Here is a 24611-nt window from a genome sequence, read left to right as displayed (position 1 = left end):
TCACGGGATTTTCTCAGTGTCCTGCAATTTTTGGAATCTCAAAATAATAGAGACTTCGAAATCCCAGGATTTTCAGGACGCTGCAATTTTCGGAATTGAGAAATTTTGGGGATCTCAGGATTTAAAGGAATTTAATTTTGGAATCCCGGAATGCTCAAGTTTTCGAGATCCTTGAATTTAAGAACCCCGCAATTTTCGGGATACCAGGATTTACGGGATCACATGATTTTCATGAACCTGTAATTTTCGGAATCCCGGAATTTTTGAGATTTCAAAACATAATAGAATTTTTAGTACCCTGCAATTTTTGGAATCTCGAAACATTCAAGATTTAGAAATCCCGGAATTTTCAGAACAAGTTCAATTTTCGGAGTTGAGAAATTTTGGGGATCCCGGGATTTTCAGGACCGTGAAATTTTTGGAATCAAGGGATTTTCGTAAATTCGAGAAACCAAGTTATTCAGAACCCTGTATTTTTTGGAATCCCGGAATGCTTAAGATTTCGAGAACCCAGAAATTTTAAGACCCTGCAATTTTCGGGATACCAGAATTTACGGGATCCCATGATTTTCATGAACCTGTAACTTTCGGAATCCCGGAATATTCGAGATTTCAGAACATAATAGAATGTTCAGGACCCTGCAATTTTTGGAATCTCGAAATATTCAGGATTTAGAAATCCAGGGATTTTCAGAACGCTGCAATTTTCGGAGTTAAGAAATGTTGGGGATCCCGGGATTTTGAGATTTCAGGATTTTCAAAACCCTGAAATTTTTGAAATCAAGGGATTTTCGGAAATTCGAGATACCCAGATTTTCAGAACCCTGCAATTTCCGAGATCCCAGGAATTTTTGGAATCCCGGAAAGCTGAAGATTTCGATATCCTAGAAATTTAAAGACTCCGCAATTTTCGGGACACCAGGATTTACGGTATCCCAGAATTTTCATGAACCTGTAACTTTCGGAATCCCGGAAATTTCGAGATTTCAGAACACAACAGAATTTTCAGGACAATACAGTTTCTGGAATCTCGAAATATTCAGGATTTAGTAATCCTAGGATTTTCAGAACACTGCGATTTTCGGAGAAATTTTGGGGATCCCGGGATTTTAAGATTTCAGAATTTTCTGAGGACCCTGCAATTTTTGGGATCCCAGGACTTTCAGGACCCCGAAATTTTTGGGATCTCAGAATTTTCGAGATTTTGACAGACTAGGATTTTCAGGACTCTGCAATTTTCGGAAACCTAGGATTTCCGAGATACCTGGATTTTCAGAACCCTGACATTTTTGAAATCCTAAAATTTACGAGATTTTGAGATCCAAAGATTTTTACAGGACTCTGCAATTTTTGAGATCCCAGGATTTTCAGGACCTCGCACTTTTTTGGAATCACAGAATGTTCAAGATTTCGAGATCCTAAAATTTAAAAATCCCGCAATTTTCGGGATTCCAGGATATTCAAGACTATGCAATATTTAGAATCCCGAATTTTTGGAATTTAGAAATACCAAAATTTTAGGGACCGTGCAATTCTTGGAATCTCGGAATTTTCGATATTTTGACAGACCAGAATTTTCAAGACTCTGAAGAAATTTTCGGAAACCTAGGATTTTCAGGATTTTGACGTACCTGGATCTTCAGAACCCTGACATTTTTGGAATCCCGAAATTTACGGGATTTCGAGATCTAAAGATTTTCAGGACCCCGCATTTTTTTGGAATCATAGAATGTTCAAGATTTCGAGATCCCAAAATTTAAAGACTCCGCAATTTTCAGGATTCTAGGATTTTCAAGACCATGTAATATTTAGAATCCAGAATTTTAGGGACTATGCAGCTTTTGGTATCTCGGAATTTTCGAGATTTCCACAGAACAGAATTTTCAGGACTCTGCAATTTTCGGAAACCTAGTATTTTCGGGATTTCGAGATACCTGAATTTTCAGAGCTCTACAATTTTTGGAATTCCCAAATTTGCGGGATTACGAGTTTCTAGGATTTTCTCAGGACCCTGGAATTTTTGGAATCTCAGGATTTTCAATTTGCGCTTGAAACTATTTTTTACTTTGAAGTTTTTGCAATTTGTCTTTAAAAAATTCAAGACCAAAATTAATACAAAAAAAAACATTTAAAATTCAATGAGTTCCAAAATAATTTTTCAAAAAAATCATGAAATTTTCCTCTTGCAAAACTTTTACAATAGTATATTTTTTAACATGAAAAAATAAAAATTAAAAAGGTAATTCCTGAAAAGCATTTAAAATCTTTTATAATTCAAGAAATATTTTTCTACAAAATTACAGGACTTTGCAAAAAACGCAAGTTATTTTTCTTCTGCACTGTGTATTTTTTTTCTAAAGAAAATTTCAAAGAACAAAAAAAAATATTAAAAAAAAATTTAAATTATTGATTTATCTGCAAAAAAAACTTGGATAAAACTTTGCAGATAAAAAAAAAAATGCAAAAGGTAAACCTTTGCACTTAGCTTTGAATATTTTCGCATTTAAAAAAAACAATCTTGACTAAATTTCGCAGTCAAAAATTTGATAAAATAAATTTGTACTCACTTGAGAATGTTGAGCAGGGTCTTCATACAGGAAATACTGCAGTCAATTGATAAATTGCTCTTTAGCAAAATTGACATTGAGATCAATTCCTTGCATGGTACAAAATTCAGTTGAAACACAATGAATTCCAGCAGTTCGAAGAATTTCTCCTGAATCTCCTGACTCTTAACATGGATCTTCTCCGTGAATTGACACAGTGTGTTCTGGGACTCCAAGATGAAGTAATTGGCATTGTCTGAGTGATAGACACTCGAAATGGCATCGAGAATATTGCAACAGAGTGGAGTTGAGTTGGATTTGAGAAAAATTGTCTGAAGCACCTGAAAGGCATGAACATTCCGAATGCACGTCCCGCGGGATGATGTTTGAGGCATTGTGAAGCCCTGCATTTGGAACAGGGATCCCGATTGATTGAGATTCGGACGCAATTCAGTGTAGCCACACATGCACAGTGAAGCAATCATCAGAACGAGATTCCTGATGGCTGCCTGAGCCTCAGAATTCTTCTGTCGATCATTGTCGAGCCTACACAAAAGCAAATATGTGCTTACTAAAACCTGTCAAGGAGAGAAAGTTTACCCAAACACAACTCACTTTATGATGAAATCCGCCAGGAAACTGTATCCCTGACATGCTCGGAAGTCATCAAGAAGTATCTGAGACACCTCACTCGAGTCCTTGAGGAAACAAAAGACCGCCACAAGCATCTCAACCACCTCCAGAGGCGTCAACTGTGGCACTCTCTGCATATTGTCAATGCACAATGCCATACATCCTTTGGCTGCAAATTCAAACAATTTCTAATATTACTTATTCATTTCTTCCTTGCGGAAATTCAATTTTACAATGCTTTCTATTTTAATTGAATTTTATTGTCATTTCGTTTTTTTTTCCTTCAATTTCAAAAGATTCATCAAGCTTTCAAATCATTAAATTTGGCCTTTCAGAGCATTTAAACGAAGGTATTTTGACTCCAAACAGCCCTTTTGAAATTAAAAAAAACCATTGACCTTTTCACTTCGAGAGCTCAGAATCGAATTCTTCGAACATTGTAAATAATTCAAGCTCATTAATTCTTTTCTGACAATTTTTTTTTAACCAAGACCCACTGGCTTTAGCCAAGACAACCATTATAACAGACAATGGAAAGATTTTATCCTAGACACGAACCATCTGAAGCACAAAGGTAGATTTACTGAGACTTATCGCTGCATTGAGCCCAAACAGAAGTAGATTTTGATTCTCCAATAGTGTCTTGGATAAAACGTAAATGGAACTCTATTTGCACAAAAAATCGTTGAAGTTCGAAGAATTCAAACTCAATTTCGAATTTTCATGCAAAATTTTCGAACAAGGTGGGAAAAATTTAACAAATATCACACTAAAAAGCTGGCAAAAGAGTTAACCAGTGATTATGGAGTGATTAAATACTGGGGCAAGAACAGTAAACGTCGTTGTTCTGTTTTTTCCTCAAAACAATGTGAAGACCGTCACATTTTGACACTTGAGCACTTCGAAATTCAAACAGGATGTACCTCAGCCACTTTGCGGAATTATCAAAAAGTAAGAAAGTCTCTTTTTTGGATCTTCAAATAGATTTTCGAAGTTTTCAAGACCTACTTCTGTATGGAAAGATTGGGTGCATTTCGAAATACCCTCGTTGGCTGCCTCTAAACGGGTTTATTTCGAAATGCACCGATAAGTCTCGAAAAACCTTCTTTAGTGATTTTTTGTAGTCCAAAAAATTCTTTTTTCCATGGGTACCAGAGTCCCGGAGGAGACGAAAAAGTTAAGCTTTTAAGAGTAGCCTGAATATTAGAATACTCGAACATAACCATGAAAAACTTTTGAAAAGATATATTTAATGCGCCAAAAAAAATTGACAAAACCACTCCATGCTACAGCTTTATAAGGAACTTTTATTTCGAAATACGCTTTTCGAATTTAAATTCTCTCGTTTAGATGCTCCATTTTAGAAGGAAACTAAAACAAAATTTAAAATATGATTCATTTTTAAATAGATCCCGTGGAGAGTCTTGGAAAATCTCCTGAATGTAGTGGATAATTTCCTAGATAACATTTCCGTGATTTACGATTCTCCCAAATGTGTCTTGGCTAAAATAAAAAGTCAGATTCTCTATTTCACCCGAAACTTTGCAAAGTCCCGGTATTCCCAGAAATTTGTATTTAAAAGATTGATAAAATAATGTTACACTGAAAAAAGTTTTGTCAATTTAACAAGAAAAAATTATCAAATCGGCGACAAACTTGATCTTCTTAAAAGTTTGTCAAAAGGATGTTTTTCCATCCAAACTTTTGTCAAATTGGTAAACAAAATCCTGAGCAAGATCTATAGTAGGTGCCAAAAGTTTGTTGCGTCATATGCGTTCGGGAAACAAGGTGCAAAAACTGATAGAAAAAATTACTTTTCAATTTTTTCTTTTTGCAAATAACTTCCCTGTAATCCGTAGATCTTATTTATATATTTAAAAAAAAATAATTTTATTTTATTTCATATAAAAAATAATTCTTTTTCAAAAAGCTGATTATTTTTGATGCGTCAAAAAGTTTGTTGCCTCAATTGAAAAGTTAATCAAAATGGTTAAAATATGCAACCAACTTAATGCAAACCGGTTGTTTTGAGTTTATGTCATTTGACGTTGGTGGATTTACACATTTATAAAGTTGTCACTCGTAAATATATGTGTTCAAAAGTGATGATAAATAACAAGAAATAAACTGTTTTTTAATAATTCATAATTTAGGTTAAAATGGCAAGTTAGAAGAAGTAAAAAAGAGGAAAATTGTCCAGATATACTGCGGGAATGAATCTTCGTCGTCAATTATTTAATTTATGAAAAATCTTTCCAGGATATACATAAAATCTTCAAAATTTATGATAATAAAGGTGTCTACACATTATGACATATTTCCGTCAAAAATTATCTTTAAGAATTATTCATCAAAAAATGTGCCTAATCATGTATGAATCTTTGACAAAAAGATGGATTTTTGAGGAAAATTTGTTTAATGTGTAGGCAATTTCTCTGAAAAATCATATCAAATTCAAGGTAATTTATATCAAACATTTTTGAAAAAAATTACCCCCTACAAATTGGCACAAAATTCACTAAAGTCATTTTTGGCAGAGTTTTTGAAGGAAACCATCATTGTTTTTTTTTCATTCAAGATTGTTTTTCATGAAAATGTGTTATTTTCTGCTGGAAAAAGTGAGAAAACCATTTCTTGAAGTTCCGTGGGATAGTATTTAGTGAATTTTTGTGGCAAATTTTCTAAAAATGCAAAAGAAGAGTGTTTTATTTTGGAGATGTTTCAAGTCGATTCCGATTTGAAGGAACATTTCCTCTGATTTTTCTCTAGATATTGGCGGAAATCATTGCAACAGTGTACTGAAGAACACCTCAGGAATACACAGTTGCAATAATTTCTGTCAATATCCAGAGAAAAATCAGAGGAAATATTCCTTTAAAGGCTATGGATTGGATTCCACCAGGAACGATATCTCCATAAAAAACACTCTTCCTTCTCATTTTTGTAATATTTACCTCAAAAATTCATTAAACACTATCCCAAGGAACTTCACCAAACGCCTTTTTCACTTTTTCTAGCAGAAAAATAACAAATTTTCATGAAAAACAATTACAAGAGCAAGAGACTTGGGAATGATAGTAATCTGTCAAAATTTTTTAAGGGACAATAAACCCAATATGGAGGCATTTTTCTTCAAAAATTCCTTCAAAAATAGTAATTTTTCTTTCAAGATTTTTTAAAATAATTCTTGATGAAATGAGCTCCAATCTGTAGGCACCTAGGCACGATCACATATAAAAAGCGCTACTGGCAGATTCAGGGTATCGACTCAGGGTGTCTACACACTAGAAGAAATTTTCGTAAAAAATTGCCTTTTTTAAAAATTCCTGACAAAATTCTGTCCATTTCTGCCTACAAGGATATTTTGAGGATAAGCGAAAATTTCCTTTAAAAAGGCATTTTTTGAAGAAATTTCTCCTAGTGTGTAGAGGCCATCAAGAGGGTCGATAACAGCATTGTAAAAACATCCTTTTGACAAACTTTTAACAAAATTCAGATTACCGCTGATTTGACAAACTTTTTGACAACAAAACACAATTTTGACAAAAGTTTTGTCAAATTTTGTTACCTCTAAATTAATTATATCCTTTTGACAAACTTTCCTCCTTAAATTGACAAAACTTTTTGTCAGAAGAAAAAAAACGAGCTGTAATTCAAAGCTCAACTGATGATTTGCTGTTTCAAAAGGATTAATTCGAAATATTTTAACGATGCTAATTAAAGTTTTCAAATTTTCTCAATTAACATTTCGTCCTTTTTGAAACACCCTAAGCAGTAATTCATGAATTACTTTTCCTTTTGATTCACAGCAAAAACCCTACGGCAATATTTTCCTCCCGTCACGAAATTGAATTAATAAGGACTTTTTTGCCGCTCTCTCTTACTCAAATTGATTATTTCCAACACGACACTCTGCAGCAATCGAGATTTCTCATTTAAGCACTTAATAAAGTAACTCAATTGGACACTTACAGTGAATGTAGTCCACAACAGGTCCCGTGAGTCCGTGCCTGGAGAGGGTTGTTAGTACTTCGGCAGCAGATTTTCTCCACATAACATTATGTGCTGGACATTGAGATGTAATGGCTGAGAAGAGTAGTGTGAGATCATCCATTTTGGCCAATTCCTCAGCCGGATACGGAAATGAACAGAGTTTGACAAGGACCTGCACAAAAATCTTCTGTAGCAGTATCCGTCTTTCTCTCTGTGTAAATTCACTTCCATCATCCCGATCGGCTTCCTCTTCGGGAATTTCCGGCAGATCAAAGAACAAATAGAGGCATTTGACAAGTGTTGAGGGTACTGAAGCTGTTGTCATAACCTGAATCAATGAGGCATCTCCCACAGCCAAGAGATTCAGAGCAGACAGCAACATCCATCCATTGCTCGATTCCTCACTATTCTCAATCTCAAAGAACTTCACAATGGCAATGGAAGCAGCTTCTGTGCTCTGATTCGAAGCCCTCCGTCGAATCTCTGACACCATCAAACGCGAAACTTGCTGGGCAAAAGCCAATATATCCCAAAACTGTTCATTCATATCACTTGAATTCGTAGAGCCAAATACTTTGCAAAACAGTGGAAGCATATTGTAGAGCTTATAATCCCTTTCAGTCTCACTGAGTGGCTCCTTCGGATGGGTATATTCATTGAAGAGTTTCTTGAGGTGCATCAGACCCAATTCAGTATGACTTGAAGATTCTAGAGATAATTCTCCAGAACTGTCACTACCAACAGCTCCACTCCTCAACTTCCGCATTATATTCATGATGGCTAGAGGGTTTCTGGGGTAGTAGGCGCGCACATAAAAGGCGAAAGGGAGATTTCAGTGAAAATCTCACTCAAACTTTTATTATGGATGGCAATAAGAGGAAAAATACACAATGAATGGTGAAAAAAAAAACTGTCTATTGAAATGAAAGACAGAAGAGAGTCGCTTTTGAATGGGATTCCCTTCATAACGCCCATACCAATGGGAAATAGCTCACATTCTTCCCCAAAGCACAGCTATAACTATTAATGCAAAATGTGGTTTTTGCAAAATTACAAGAAACACCGTTGGAAAAATAATCTTCCTCACGAAATCAAGCAATTCCCAAAGTATACTTTTCACTACATTTATCTTTCTCAGTTTTTATCGCTCCACGACAAATTTAAACCAATTAAAAAAATCATCGTAAAATATTTCTAAAATAAAGCAAATAGAAGCCGTAAAAGTAATACAATTGGAGTTTTGATTGATAAAAATCATTTACCAATTCATAAACAGATTAAAAGTGATTAATATTTGTGATTTTTCACTAAAAACTTGACACAAGTTTGATTAAATTGTAAATCGTATGGAGATAGCAAGTGATAAATAGGGGAAACTGGGGCACCACCAAACACGGGTAGCACCAAACACTATTTTTTATTTCTAAACTATTTAGACTATCTCGACCATTTCTTCAGTGGACAAGCATGCCTATAATGCCTAAAAATTTGTATAAGTCTTTTCCTCTGAAATCGGATATCTTATTAAAAAATTGTAGTGTTTGGTGGTGCCCCAGTTTCCCCTACATTGTAGACCGTCCAGAAGCGTTATTCGGAAATGTGCACACTTCTGCCATTCTCCTGAAGGTTTTAGACAAAAGCAATGCATTTTATTACGATTTAGGGAAACTGTATCTAATTCTGTATAGTGTACGGCCTATTCGACACATATCAACCCAGTCCATGGACGAACCCACAAATCCAAATCCTTTATTCCCTTAACGGAGTTATCACACTAGAAAATTTCACATTAAAGTTAAAGTGAAAAGTTGCTCATTAAAACTTCTAGAACCACTCGAAATCGCTGATTTAGTCAGGACACATTGCTAGAATTGCTCAATGTCACGATGGCACACGGGTTGTCAGATGAGTGTTTTTGTTTTTGAAGCATTTCAGTCGTTTGAGCGAAAATGTGCGATTTTAGCGAAGAAGAGGTAGTTTTCCTCCTGTGCGCTACTTTTATGTCGTGTAAAAGGACCCGCTAAGCGGAAAAAAGGAGGATGTGGGCGAGAGATTGGCTCCTAACGCGACCTTCACATGGTGTCGTTGAAATTCTCTGGGACGATTTTTTTGGACATAATAATTTTCTCCGGTTGACTTCGGAGGAATTTAAAGAGCTGCTTCATTCAAATCGTAGGGCTTTATTTTCAAAAGAAGACTACGAAAATGAGGGAGCCATAATATCACCCAAATCCCGACTGAGGTGTGAGTTCCGGCGATTGGTAACTCAATTTGTCGCAAACGGCCTCAAAACCATCAAATCTGCTGCCACTATTTTTGTATGAAGGAATATAAAATGCAGATCGAACACATTTTTGTTTAGCTTTTTTCTTACTCTTCACCGATCTTTTTCAATGTCTTTTGTCCTTTCTCCATCTCATGCGCGATAAATAGTAGGTATTAGCACTACTTTTTATCACAATTTAATCACGAATAAATTGGTGAGAAAAATGTGGCGCAGAAACTACGCGAATGACTGCAACAAAGTAGAACCTGATGAAAATTTAATGGGCAAGTTTTGCTCATAAATTTGCTCAATTCTCATTAATTTGCTCATTAATTATCAATCTTATTTATGCTATTTTAATATATTTAAACCAATTTTTGTGACTCGAGACCATTTTTTTATTACTAAATGAATCGATTTCTAAAAACTCTTGACGAAAATTGCACATTAGGACACATATCAGCAACAATTAATATGAATCACATTAAAATTTTAATGTGAAATTCTCTAGTGTGATACCACGGTAACACGTCCAACCCTACCATCCTTATGGGTTCTGAAAGGTGTCTTTGGGGTTCATATCAATCGCGGTGAACGATTTACTCTGAATAAGGTCCATTATAATCAAAAATCGTGAAAAAAACCGCGGAAACTTGCTGAATTTAGCGAAAACATTGATAAATTTACATTTTCTGGCAAGCCAAAAAAAACACAAAATGGCGTTGGCATACGATAAAAAGAACTTACGCCGCAGAGCACTATTGAATTGAGCACATGTTCAATTCAATTCTAAAGTGTGTAAGGGAGACCGTAGAGGTTTGGGACAGGGGTTGTATGGGACGAGGCGATTTTTTCATTAATTATTGAAATAAATGGGATTTAACCACTACTCAATCGTAGGCAACAATAAGAGGTACCGTCGTTGCGGGTGACTTTGCACTCGGGGGGTGACTTTACACTCTGCTGTCCTTAAGACTTTCATAAATTCCAGCACTTATTGATGGTCTTCGCCGATCCGGTCTACCATGTCAAAGTATATAGGGATATGTTATGTACCAAGTAAGGTACAATGATCCCTAAAAGGATTCTTGTAGTTTCAGTAACAGTAAATGAAATGCTAGTATAGGTATTTTGTCAAAAAACGGCTCCGTGAAAAAGTTATCTGAAGGTGCAATTCGAAAAGCGATTTCAGTGTAATAAATTGCGCAAATGTATTCTAAATTTATCTGGCTAGAATAATTCACTTCGATTTTGTTGATTATTTTTATTAAAATATTTTTTCCCTATTATCTTCCTAAGAACGCATGATTTATGTTATATAATTGCATATAATGGTCTTTCTAAAGCTTTATTATAGAAGTATTTGGTTAAAAATTATCCAATTTTGTGTGAATTTAATATAAAATGACCGAGATCTACGAGATGGTATGGTCGCCATCTTTATTTGACGTTTCTGTCCGCCATTTTGAATAACTGTCAAAACAAGAATCTCATCCGATTGAGCTGAAATTTTAGTATGTTATAGCTTATGTCAAGGCCTTTTCAGAACATATATAAAATCCGACCTAGGTCAAGTTATTGTCTGGACATAGGGGCTCCAAGTTCAAAATTTTGACATTTTCATGAATACAGAACTACAGGGAGCTTTTTTTATCAAAACCATCACAAAAAAGACAGCGCTATCGTTAGGCGATGAGATCTAAGAATCAAACAAAAAGAAAAGTAATGTTTTTGTTTATAACAGTGCATTATTTAAGAATCTTAAAAACTGTTTTCGCAAAGATGAAAAATAAAAAATTAATTAAATGCGCTTTTCGTTTATTTCTTTTTCAATTATGTTAGAGTAAATAAATATATAAAATAAAAGTCTCAACCATTTTTAATAGTTACTGAGGCATTTCGTTTAGGTTTCAAATATTGAATATTAAAAAATAAAGACCGCCAAAATATGAGTATTACAAAATTTAAAACTTTGAGCCTCTGTATCTAGGTAAATACTTGACGTAGACTGGAACGTAGATACGTTTTGAAAAGGTCTTGACGTCAGCTACAACATACTAAAATTTCAACCCAATCGGACTAGTTTTAGGGTTTGACAGTTATTCAAAATGGCGGACAGAAACGTCAAATCAAGATGGCGACCACGTCATCTTGTAGATCTCGTGCATCTTACCCTTAGAACTGAAGATCTTCATTGTCGTTTATTATCAGAAATTGTTGATTTTTTAGTATTTATTAAAAAGTGCAAAGTCACCCGCACGTTATCCCCAGTGCAAGCCTTTTTTCTTGATTTTTTTAAACATAGTAAAATTTTATAAAATTAATGTTAGTGGCACAAAATCCATTCATTAACAACTGAATACAAATAATTTTACCCATTCACCCCCTTCCTTCACATTAACTGTCCACTTTTAGAGGGTAAAGTTGAAAAACAGCGAAAAAACGTGCAAAGTCACCCGCAACGACGGTATCTTGACTAAAAGAATGGATATCCTCAATTCTATTGCTTAAATTCTATGAACATTTTTTTTTAAATTGATAAAAATAGTATATTTTGACGTCTCAGTTTTCCTCTTTGTATTTAATATCAGCGATATATAATCAAAACTTTTTTATCTCATTAGGTAGCAGTGTAATCTGGGAACATATTTTTATAAAAATTTCAGAGACTATACGCTCTTGTTTTTTACTTAAAGGTTTTAAATACCAAAACTACTCGCGGGGATGTTTGGGACACCTGAACGGGGATGAATGCGACGTTGATTTTTGACAAGATTGTAAATGGCGCGCAAATCGTTACGGTCAAAATGGAGAGTAATTCCCAATTTCTACTGGAAATCTCCCTCTTATGCAAACTTCAACAGTTCAGCAGTTGCCTACAGAGACAATTAAACCATCAATGTCTTGGGAATCAATAATTTCTTCTCTTGAGGATATTCGACCTTTGTCCAATCCCGTTAAAAACTATTTACTCGAAAATTTCTCAAGTAGTATTCTCTACAATTCTCACAAGTTCCTCAGAATCCAAAAGCGAGCTATGCTGAAATCGCGAAATTGATCGAGAAGTGAGCTACTCTACTGTTCGGAAGAATATAATTCGGTTCTAGAAACTCAAGACTGGTCCTCAGAATTCAGGAGAAAGTAGCCGAAAGCCTGGATTAAATTCAACTCTTGACCAATTCCTAACATCAACTTCATTGATTATATTGTGAGAAACATGTTTACCACTGAGGTAGGTGATGCTTAAATTCTTAAAATAATCTTCCGTAGATACGGCTGACTTTACCCGACTAGGGGAAAGTGGCCTGCCTTTGAATGCGGCAGCCTTTGAATGCTTCAACTTTTCTCATATTTCCCAAAATTAAAATTCTATTTTGTTGATCGAAGATAATAGAAAATATTTAATAGTATTAACATGGTTCACAAAATAGAATTTTCGCTTTGGGAAATAAGAGAAAAATTGAAACATTCAAAGGTTGCCGCATTCAAAGGCAGACCACTTTCCCCTACTTTTCGTAAACTTTTCTTTAATTCTAATGTTTAAAAACCATCCTTAGCGATCAGACATGGTAAATCAGATCGGCGTAAGGACCATTCTTGAGTGCTAGAATTAAAGAAAATCTTACAAGCATGAGGGGAGCAAAGTCACTCACGGTGAACAAAGTCACCCACATCTACGGTACCTATCTTCTACACAGAAAAAAATATTTTGTAAAAATGTTCGTAAATGTTTGTGAATTCCTATTAAGGACTTACGAAATGCTCGTAAATCGTATAACCCACAAACAAGTTCGTAAAAGTTTGTACTTTTTTCACAAACATTGTTTGTAACATGATCACTTGACGAGCATTTTTTGTACTTTTACAAACATTTGTTCGTAAATGTTCGTAAAATGTTCGTCAGGTGTACAAAAATTCACGAACTAATGACAAAATTTTACGAACATTTTTTTGTGTGTTTACGAACATTTACAAACAAATGTTTGTAAAAGTACAAAAAATGCTCGTCAAGTGATCATGTTACGAACAATGTTTGTGAAAAAAAGTACAAACTTTTACGAACTTGTTTGTGGGTTACACGGTTTACAAGCACTTCGTAGGTCCCCCATAGGAATTCACAAACATTTACGAACATTTTTACGAAATTTTTTTTTTCTGTGTATCTCTAATTTAATGAATTTAACCGACAAAAAGCAACGCACCCTGCGAATTTCGCCTGAAATCCTGTAAAACGATATGAAATTTTCATGGATAATATTATATATTCTGTGCCGGAATAAAAGTAAATAATCTAGGAAAGGATGGAACAGTTTCACAAAACAGATGCTATTTTTAAGATTAATGCTCTCAATGTGTATAAACTACATTTAAATTAACTTATTCCTTCTAGTTTCCCTTGGCAAGTGGTTATCAGGGGTGCCTGGATTAATCATATTTTCAGGACAGAACAATACTACGCGATTATTTTGCACATATAGAAAATATGCATATTCAGAAGATTTCTTTTGAATAAGTTACAGAAACGCCGTAATATATGCAAAATATTGTTGTCACGAAGATTCAAAGTCAATATCTCTATCTGTTTGGTCTTTAATAGACCATTAAGAGACACACTGAGAAAAAAAGAGGCTTCGATTAACTTTTTTTCGTCATAACTTTAACACTTTTTGGGTGTAAAAAAAATATATCAACATTTTTTAGTATTAATTTTACACCTTTTAAGGGTAAAATCAACATGAAAGAAGGGTAACTTTAACCCATAATACACCTAAAAAGGGTAATATTTACACCGTTTTCGGATCAATCCTCCAGGGTAAAATTATTATTTCCCGAATATAATTTTAACTTTTTCGGATTTCTCTTTGTCAGTGTAGAAATGAAATTACAGGGTCGACCGGGGCAGTTAATCAGCAAAAGATATATTTTTGCGTATAATTTGTGAAAATATGTTTGTATCAACCTGATAAATATAGCAATGAATAGGAAAGTACGTATATATACTTCAAATAAATAGTGATTTTTTTTTTAATATTCCTTCTAAGCACTTTCTCCTTGTATTCGAGCAGTAAAAGCAAAAACTTTTTCTTGTAATTGGCAATATCATTTGCTACTTCCCAGAATTAGCAAAACAAAACAGATAAAGCTCCAAATGAACCTCAAAAACCATTGAATTTCTGCAAATCAACCGATATTTTTTTTCTTACTTTTAGTCACTCTTCAGATAAGATTAATATAAAAGAACACAATTTTGCATCAGCAAACCCCAGTATCCATAATTCTATAAAGCTTTCAAGTGCTACATTTTGATGATGTCTCTCAACAGAAATTGCAAACACATTGTTGTAGTTGGTGATGGACGAGTTGGTAAAACTACATTTTTGTTTACTTATATAAACGATTTCTATCAGGAATCCTTTGGACCAACAATGTAAGTCAACAAAAGATAACTATACCTAAATCTATCTTAGTGTACTATTTTTTTTTCTTTATTTTTCTACTTTTAGTTACGATCGCAAAGAACTTGTTGTTAATGTTGACGGACAAGCATATTGGGTACAATTTCATGATACAGCCGGACAAGAAGATTACGAAATGGCCAGTAGTTTTGCTTATGATCTGGTGAGTGACAAACTGGTGAAAAAGTTTGAAAAGCAATAATACAAAGCCCATTTTTTTCAGGCTGATGCCATCATTCTGTGCTATTCCATCCCCAAGAGGATATCTTTTGAAAATATTTCTCAAAGATGGATTCACAAGTTAAATAGTGCCAATAAAGATGCTCCTTTTATTCTAGTGGGAACCAAATTCGACATCAAAACACCCACATTTGTATCTTCCCGAGAAGGTAAAGCCCTTGCGAAGAAGATCGGAGCTAATAAGTTCATTGAATGTTCGGCAAAAACACAAAAAAATATCAATGAAGTTATTCATGAGGCAGTTCGAGCTGCAATAGTTGGAAAAATACAAAATAGGAAGACATGTATGTGTTGGTCCTAATGATAAATTTTAGTTTTAATTTTCAATTAATGAAGAATAATTTTCTTTTAGAAAATAGGTTAAGTATCATTTCTAAGAACTCAAAGTGAAAATGATAGGGGAGACTGGGGCAAAAAGTCACAAATCCAAAATTTTAAAATTCAATATCTTCCAAGATAAATAAGATATCGGCTTAATTTTTTTTCCATAGATAGCCTCTATAGGTTTTCTTCAATGTCGTAAGTTTGTTAAAATTTGAACAAGGAATTTAGAAAATAAAAAATATCGAAATTTTTAGCCCTATTTTTGAAATATTTTCCGTGCAGAAGATATCAATTACACTATGCAACAAATTGACAACTTCTTTTTGGCACATGGATCTCACATGGTACGTTTGGTAGAGTCGAGTCCCCTGATCAAGAATCTGATCTTGGTTTTTCTCCTATACGTCACAATTTTCTTTAATTATTTTTTTTTTGTTTTTGCTGTTTTGTCACATATTGTCAATTATTCCTCCGGTTCTAGTGTACAGAACTTAATAAATGAGCATCCGTTGGAAAGGTAAGTAGTTGTGCTTCAACTTGAAAATTATGTGATATTTTTTCAAAAAATCCTTGGGTGCGGAAAAACAAAATCAAACTAAAATTTCTCAAAAATTACCTAAGAAAGCAACTTTTGAAAAATCATATAAACTAAACTAAACTAAATATTAGTGCACTCTCTTCAGCACACAATAGACTCCATTTAGGACTACATTTTTGCCATAGAAGACATCCTGCTCCGATACCTCTAAATGCCTTATTTTTTAAATGCAACAAACTTTTGATTTTTTTTTAAAAATGACCAACTTTTGGAAAACAATAATTTTTTATATGAAATAAAATTAAATAATTTTTCCGAAATACATAAATAAGATCTACGGATTACAGGCAACTAATTTGCGAAAAGAAAAAAAAAATAAAAAGTATTTTTTTCTATCATTTTTATCACCTGATTTGCCGAACATACATGAGGCAACAAACTTTTGGCACCTACTGTATGTAATCTGGGTATTTTACATAAATTTACGGAATCCCGTAATAAAGCGAATCAAAATGTGATAGTATCTTATGCCTAATACTATTTGCCCCAGCATTTTTGAGAATGATCACAAAGTTACTTTTTAGAAAACGGCTAGATAAATATATTCCCTTACAAAATAGAATAAAATGACTTTCACAGAGTTGTAGAGCGGTAAATTTCCTATAAAACTGTGCTAATTAGAAATTTTGGAGGTGCTCGGGTAGCTTGTAAAAAAAATAAAATATCCGTTTTGTGACTTTTTGCCCCAGTCTCCCATACCCTCTTTAACTTGAGAGATTATCGTTGAATTTTGATAAGATTGCACTCGATAAAATTTACTCAGAAATTGAAGCAATAAATTTATTAGGCCTTCATCAATTCTCAGTATATTTCCCATATATACTTCGTTTAAAACTGTGAAGTTGGTCACTCTTTTGCTCAATTTGTACGACTTGGCTATGCCTTCAAATGGCAATCAGAAAAGTATTGTTATTGTTGGTGATGGAAGTGTTGGAAAGACATCGTTAGTTACAACTTATACACAAGGATTCTTCCAGGAATCTTACAATCCTACAGTGTAAATATCTATTTAAAATTCTTCTCTCAGAGCTTCACTTTTACAGGTTTCTTTTTTTTTAATATTTTTCTTTTTGATTCTTTACAAGAAGATGTGACGTGAATGAAATTACAGTGACTGTAGATAACGTAGAGTACATAGTTAGTCTTGAAGATACAGCTGGTCAAGAGGGATATGAAAGACTAAGAGGACTTTTATACGAATCTGTAAGTTTTTTTTTGTTTTTTTAGAATGCAATTTACATTAGTAATAATTTGATCAAAACCCTAATTAGGCAGATGCTTTTATTTTATGCTACGCCATCCCAGAGAGAGATTCCTTCAACAGTATCAAACTGAAATGGATTAAAGAACTTCGCGAGAAGAAACCAAACGCTCCAACTCTTCTTGTGGGCACCAAATCTGATGCTAGGATACGCTCTTCAGTCTCTACCCAAGAAGGTGAAGCCCTTGGGAAATCCATAAGGGCCAATAGTTTCATTGAATGTTCAGCAAAAACACAAGAAAATGTGAATGAAGTTTTTTATGAAGCTGTTAGGGCAGCAGTTGATGGGATCATTCAAATTGAAAGTGAAAGTAATCGGAAAATTTCATGCTGTTGCGGAATTAGTATGGTATTTAAACCGAGGTTTTAATTATTACAAAAAATTGTTAATTTTCACAATAAAGTACAGATAGAAAACAGCAGGACTCCGGGCAACTTTTTTGCAATTGAAATTTTTAGAACCTACAACAAATAAAATTGCCAGTGACCCACTTTATTATCACTAGTTTTTACTGCTTGAACTCTACGGAGAGAGTAATCGGTAATGAACCGGTTCATAACCGATAAATATTTTTTATACGAAATTCAATTAAATTACTCCTGAGGTGTATTTTGGGAAATATTTTGAGTGATTTATAAATCGATTCAAATCGGTTGTGAACCGGTTAATTACCTATAAGTAACTTTTGTTCGAATATAATTTTTATTACTCTTTAAACTATTTTGTGGAACCTGTTGAATGATTTATGAATCGATTCAAATCAGTTTTGTACCGGTAAATGGTAAATGATGCAAAAGTACTTTTGAGGTATAGCATCTGAGTCATGAGTTCGAGCATTTAGCAAAGCCTGGGACGCTTTGCCATCCCTTTTATGCTACAAATTAACTAGAAAAATTATTTTGTATTTTCTGTAATTTATTTAGTGTTTATTTAGTAGGGAAGTCTTTGCAGGTTTGTAATGCTACAGATGTGTAAAAGTTGATTTTTTCTATATTTCTAAATGAATCTAATCCATAACCATATATTCTATAATATATATAACACCTCATATTTCATTTCCTTACAAACTGCAGATCCTAGACCTTTTTCGTAGGTTCAAAAACCAAAAATAGGCCTAAAATTAAAATTTTGATGTTTAATGACAGATGGGCAGGGATTTTTTCTCACTTTTTTTCTCAGAAATAATGAATTAATTAATTTCATGGTGCAATATTCGCACTGTCTTTGGATATTTGGAAGAATTTGTGAACGTTTTATTGAAAAATATTACATTTTTGTTGCAAATTACAAGCCACGCGAACGAGCAAAAGAAGATACGGCAAATGCTGATTACTGAAAATTTTGTATGGAAATTTGTCGTAAAACTTCCCCAATAATGGAAATTACGACAAATTCTGATAAATTTTGATTAATTAAGGGCACTTACGATAACTTTTGTTTAAAATATTTTTTATTTGGCTTATAAAAGTTTCTTTTTTTCAAGTGCGTTTAATAAACAAAATTACACTGATCTCAAATAAGTATATACAGTGGCGACAAGATAAATAGCACAGTTTCGGACACTACAATGTATGCTTTGTTTTTCGAAAAATAATGGTTTTAAATGATGAAAGTAATAATAATAAATAAACTTGTATATAGGGGAAGTGCTCATAATTTTGGACAGTCTGCATATAAGCATCGATATCCTAAGTTTGAAGTGCGATATTTTCTATACTAATTGACTTTTTTTGTTACTCTCTTTTCAGAAGGATTGTTTAGAAACTTGGCAAGCTATTTATCATCTCATTTTTACTAAAATTAGTTTTAATACGTTTAAAAATGAATTGATATGTAGAGGTGAATTTGACTCTTATTTTAGACAACTTGGCTGTAAATTTGGACAGATAATCCGCCTCAACAGGATGCCCATTGTTCTTCATTTTATGAACCAATCTTACCAAGTCCTCTTCCTGGTCATGTAAGGGAAACGTGGAATGTCACAAGAAGCCCGGAAACTTTCCATATCATTCATTAAAGTGAGTTGACTTCGGTGCTCCAAGTACGTGCGGATTCGCTCATTCCCTGCCCTTTCCGGGAGCCTTTCAAGGCATTTCTCACTGCATCTCTTTCGTAGAGATGATGCTCCTTTGTTTCTCCAGGCATTTGTCCAACCTAGTCATCACAAAAGCTAAAACTTTACGAAATTTCGTGAGAAAAACACCTGTCCAAAATAAGAATCATCACCTCACTGGTGAATGTCTTAAAAAATTTCCCATTTTTCACACGAAAAATATAATTCACAAGGCAAATCTCACTTCAGGTCAAATGTACAAATCATCAGTAACGTGAATCAACACAATATTCAATGAATATTCAATAATATCACTCAAAAACAGCGAACAAACTTTGTTAGTACTTCACCAAAACTAAATAAGACTGAAGTAAGCCACGAAGTTCTGTCATATTTCTCGTAAGCAATTGCTCACACTGAATTTTCAACAAAGCAATTCAACTCAAATCATATTCAAATTTTAACGTATTTAGTGTTAAAATCTTCCAAAAAGAACAAATATTTAGATAGAATTCATTATTAATCAAATATTGGAATAAAAATCCATCATTTTAATCAATTTATTTTTAGTGTCCAATGTTATCCTCAAAGTGTCCAAAATAAGAAACTGGACAAAATTATGAGCATTTCCCCTAAATGCATTTTGAATATGAAGAAAAAACCTGAAAATTCTATCAAGAAATTTAGTACGTTCAAAAAATTCTTGAAATTGCACATATTGAGAGGGCAATATAAATAGCACACCTTATAAGATGTGATAGTTTTCAGCTTTTACTGCAATTAAAAACTTACGAATTCTATTTGAAAATTAAATTTGGATAAGTTTGTACTTAGTTAAGTAACTTTTCGAAAAAAATGAGCGCTTGACAACGAAGGATCAATAAGGAAATCAGGATTTGACACTATTTAAATGTGATTGTATTTAATGTAGTAAGGATATCTCCTTAAAACTATTCCAATTTGTCACATTCGAGAGATTTATCTTGTGGTCAATCTTTTCCTTTAAATTCAACAGGATTGAGGTCCTTAGACCATCCCGGCCATTCCAGAAGGTCAATTTTGTTCTGATTGAACCAGTTTTAAAAACTCTTGGCAGTGTGTTTAGTATCATTAGCTTGGTTAAAACTTAAAAACCAAAAGCAAATTCTTTTCGATGTTGTAGTACATGTCTTGCCTAAAGATAACCTTGTAAACAAATTGCCTGATATTCCATATACAGACCATACACCACTTGGCAAAAAGTAGCCCCACACTATAAAATTACCACCGCTAAGTTTTACGTTTTTAGTTATGTATCCAGGACATAATTCTTGACTTTTGGGACATCTTAATATTTTGTTATGCCATATCCTGTGATAATATAAACAGGAATGCATTTGTTCAAGGAATATTATTCCAGAATTACAGGTCCTTCTGCATATGCTCTTTAATAAAATTTAAACAACAGGTACGGTTTCGTTTGAATGCTAATTCCGTACTTCCAAACCCGGCATTTTTACATGATTGACTTTTAATAAATGCTCACAGTACAGTGCCCGCTTTGTAATCCGGATGATTGGGAGACAATATGACAGATGTCCGCTTCGTAATCCGGATGGATTTTTTGAATTTGTTCAACGTCTCGAAAATATAATACAAGTTTTTTTTGTAGAAATAGAATAAAAGTTTTAAAAAAAGATTAAAAAGACGTAATTAAAGAATCCTATGCTATTGTACTTTGTTTATTAAGGATAATTCATTTTCATTGCTGAACACACATGCATACATGACCTCAAAATTATTTTAAATGTAACCGTCGATAACTCGTCCGGATTACGGCGATCCGGATTAGAGAGCGGGCACTGTAGTTACTTCTTCAAATTGTGTTTAATTTGTTCCTTTATTTTCGGTACGACAGCAAAAGAATTCGATTTTATTAAACAAACAATGGCAGAATCTTCTCTAGAAATTGTTATTATTTCTTGAAATTTTCGAGTTTTTGCGCGATTTGTATGCTTAATCATAAAAAATTATTGAAATGATGGTTATCTTCCTTGAACAATATAATTTACAAAAAAAAATTCTTAGTTATCCTAAACTCTTTTACGTAAAGCCTGGAAATCTGCACAAAAGGCTCCATTTACATGATTTCTCAGTTCTCATAACTTTATTTTACAAAAATTTGTGACATTAATCCCTATAAATGATCAACAATACAGAAATATAATAAATTTTGAAATAAAAGTAAATTTCAGGAAATATTTTCAAAGAAAATGAAAGTGTGCTATTTAAATTGGCCGCACGCATTATGCCTAAACTCATAAAATGACAAAAACACATGGTTTTAACAGATACAAATATTAAATAATTATCATTTTTATTTATAATGGGCATTATATTTTCTTAAAAATAAGATATGATCACGTATAAAGATTGATATCGTATCATAAACCATCAAAAAAGGAAAATCGCTGAAGGTGTGCTATTTATCTTGTCGCCACTGTATCTCAAAATCGCAAAAATGAAGTTACGAGAAATGCTGATATAACTGACGATTTTTGAAAAAAGGGTAATATTTAGTTGATTTTTTGATGAATAAAGTGTTTTGCAGCAAGTTTTACAGGAGAGAAATTTTTTTAAGGGGCGTGGCCTAAAATTATTTCTAAACCAATTTTATTCAAGATATCCATCTATCCCACAATTTGTCCCACAGCAATTGAAAATTAGGTCCAAATAAGCTTTCAAATTATCTTTAGAATACAGTAGACTCTCGCTCAATCGGCTCTTTTTCAATCGGGCGAAAAATTTTGTTGACAATTTTCATGTTGAATTATGAAGCTAATTTGATCAAATTCGATGTAGTTCTTCCTATTTTATCGTGATTCTTTATAATTGAGCGCTTTTTGTGGAATTTACGAAGGCTTTGACGCCCAAATCTATCGATAAACCGGATGATATTTTGCCCCAAATGCCCATTTGAGAGAGAGTCTAGGGGGAAGTGGGGCACCTTTAAAATGAGAATGGAGTTCCAACTTTGCGGTTTTTTCCTGTGTTATAGATATAGTTTAAGAAGAAATCAATTATATCACAAATAAAATCTCTTGCTAATTGTGATTCACAACATATTTAACTTTTAGGCGTAAAAACTTCTAATATTTCCTAAAATGGCAAATTAAAAGAACATAACATTTTTTTTAAAATGTGCCCCTTGCGTAAGGAGGAAGGCTTCATCGACGATCATGTGAGGTATTCCAAAGTGTGGAAATCATCAGGAATACAAAGATCTCGTTGAGGAGGAATGGCAAAGATTGCAGTGGGAATTCTAAGAAGCTACCAAAAAGTTAAATGCAATAATCGCTGTAGGTCAGGAATATCCACAGCCGAGAGACAAATTGATGTAACTGAAGGGAATGTGAGGGAACTGGTCCAGAGTTGTGGAGCTTCAAGTAGAGTAGTTTTGTGTTAGTGTTTGGACTCTGTGTACGTCTAATAAGAAAAGGTCACTTGAAAATAGTCTTGCCAGCAGTGTTTCAAAAGAACCCCATTTTGACTTTTAAAGGTGCCCCAAGAAATATTACTGATAATTTATTGCTAATTTATAAAAACAATCTTAGATTGATCCAATTTTTTGCTATAATATTTTATGCACATTGACCCTTTATCCTCTGTAACAGTGCTTTTTTGGGTAGTGATTGTTGAAGTGAAGAAAATTAATAAAAACTTCGGGAGCAGAATTACACTTTTAGACTGTTTTTGGGAAAGTGCTCGTAGATCCTAAAATCTAAGAACTAGGATCATCAAATTATCACCAGTTGTGTAGGTAAAGCTATTTTATCATAAAATTATAATGGAATCGAGCTCAAACTAAAAATAAGTGAGAAAAAAATGTATTTCAAAGGTACCCCATTTCAAAGGTACCCCACTTCCCCCTACTGTAATTATTAATTTGAAATCGCGTCATTCAAGAATTAGTGGTTAAAATTGTGAATCATGGGTGGAATAGTGCTCTGCCTTAACCAATCATTTTCTTGTGTAAATACGAAAACTCGTCTCAATTTTCACAATATTTACCAATCCCAAATCCGTGCATTTCCCCTGAATTTCCCTCAGCCCGTAATTCAATTAGACACGTGGACTCTTCCTCATCCCATACAAGCCCCAAAAAGGCTGGAAAAAATTATTTTCCATTGATTTTTCTCGTGATTTTCTATCAAATCAATTTTCTAACTTTCTTCTTCCTAATTTCACGCCCTCCCCTTTAGCTCAATCTAGCTCATTTTTATTCAATTAAACATTTTCTTTGACTCCTACAGCCCTTAGCATTGAATTTTCCACCCCATGAGGAGGATTTTCTTCCTGGAAAGCCCTTGGGGATGGGGTTTTATCGATCTGCACGCAACGGGAGATGTCCTCTGACAATCACATTTTCTCTCTCGATTTTCTCTGTACTATTTCAATCATTTCAATTAAATTGTGAGATTTATTGCTGCTTTGGCACTTCATGAGGCATTTCTTGTGATTTTTCTGTGGGTGTCAACTAATAAAAATGCTGAATAAATTAATTTTTTCTCGAGTTGTGCTTTGTTTGTTTTCACTCTTCGAATATGGGGAGTGCGTGCTTTCGTCACTCAATATCTCAACTGTTTTGCGATAAGCCCCATCAAGAGTTGTCTGTTTTCATTTTAGAGACTCTCATGAGGGGATTTACAGAGGAAATTGATAAGAAATTGCGGAAGAAAAGCCAGAAAAAGAGCAATGAAAAAAACACTTTGCAAAAAAGAAACACACGAATATTTCAGGGTTGAAAAAGAAAGATGTCTCCACTTGTTTGTGGGGGGCTCGTGTGAAAATTCTCACGCATTTCCAATCGATTTTTCACCCCCGAAGCACCAAGAGGAAGTTGAAATTTCCACCCAAATACCCGGAAGAGCCCCCCAGTTGTCCAATGCGGGGAAAATTTGCAGAAAATTGTAAATATTTAATGAGTTTTTTGTGCATTTTTCCTCCATATCATTCGATCCCCGCGACTTACTTTTTTTGGGAGCTGCAGAGTGAGAAATAATCCTATTTTTTGGAATGATTAACCACTTTTTCTGGATATCCTTCAGCAGGAATTCACTATTGGGACACTTTTTCACATTTTAACACTAATTTTACACAATTTTCATCACATTTTCATGCATTTTTCAATCACAAAACAGGCCAGAGAAACTTTTTTCACATCCACATCGTTTTTTTTCTTGGGTGACTGTGGTGGGGAT

At 33.7% G+C, this 24611-nt stretch overlaps 3 protein-coding genes across 3 annotated transcripts in view; 2 read left to right on the top strand and 1 right to left on the bottom strand.

Annotated features, from left to right (window-relative positions):
* LOC129806874 (WD repeat and FYVE domain-containing protein 3) overlaps positions 1–24610 on the bottom strand; it is a 49465-nt gene extending 24855 nt beyond the window's left edge. Inside the window, exons 1-4 of the mRNA XM_055855685.1 lie at positions 24383–24610; positions 7152–7963; positions 3162–3348; positions 2568–3092 (exon numbers count right to left, since the gene is read on the bottom strand). Of these exons, the coding sequence (XP_055711660.1) occupies positions 2568–3092; positions 3162–3348; positions 7152–7947 (1508 nt within the window). The 5' untranslated portion in view covers positions 7948–7963; positions 24383–24610. The remainder of the gene's footprint in view (positions 1–2567; positions 3093–3161; positions 3349–7151; positions 7964–24382) is intronic.
* Positions 14673–15435, top strand: LOC129806878 (ras-like GTP-binding protein RhoL). The gene is made up of 3 exons (XM_055855690.1): positions 14673–14866; positions 14943–15057; positions 15118–15435. The coding sequence occupies exons 1-3, from the start codon at positions 14745–14747 to the stop codon at positions 15433–15435; spliced, it is 555 nt and encodes a 184-aa protein (XP_055711665.1). The 5' UTR covers positions 14673–14744.
* On the top strand, positions 16475–17801 carry LOC129806877 (ras-like GTP-binding protein RhoL). Its single transcript, XM_055855689.1, has 3 exons — positions 16475–17053; positions 17145–17259; positions 17328–17801. The coding sequence occupies exons 1-3, from the start codon at positions 16935–16937 to the stop codon at positions 17685–17687; spliced, it is 594 nt and encodes a 197-aa protein (XP_055711664.1). The 5' UTR covers positions 16475–16934; the 3' UTR covers positions 17688–17801.
* Position 24611: the final 1 nt, after the last annotated feature.

This window comes from Phlebotomus papatasi, chromosome 3 (genome assembly GCF_024763615.1).
Source record: "Phlebotomus papatasi isolate M1 chromosome 3, Ppap_2.1, whole genome shotgun sequence".
Taxonomy (NCBI): Eukaryota; Metazoa; Arthropoda; class Insecta; order Diptera; family Psychodidae; genus Phlebotomus; species Phlebotomus papatasi.
This window is presented reverse-complemented; position numbering and strand designations above follow the sequence as displayed.

Coding starts and splice junctions, on each gene's coding strand:
- LOC129806877 (XM_055855689.1), top strand. CDS start 16,935: ATGCCTTCAAATGGCAATCAGAAAAGTATTGTTATTGTTGGTGATGGA. Junction 17,054..17,144: donor GAATCTTACAATCCTACAGT/GTAAATATCTAT, acceptor CTTTACAAGAAG/ATGTGACGTGAATGAAATTA. Junction 17,260..17,327: donor GAGGACTTTTATACGAATCT/GTAAGTTTTTTT, acceptor AACCCTAATTAG/GCAGATGCTTTTATTTTATG.
- LOC129806878 (XM_055855690.1), top strand. CDS start 14,745: ATGATGTCTCTCAACAGAAATTGCAAACACATTGTTGTAGTTGGTGAT. Junction 14,867..14,942: donor GAATCCTTTGGACCAACAAT/GTAAGTCAACAA, acceptor TTCTACTTTTAG/TTACGATCGCAAAGAACTTG. Junction 15,058..15,117: donor GTAGTTTTGCTTATGATCTG/GTGAGTGACAAA, acceptor CATTTTTTTCAG/GCTGATGCCATCATTCTGTG.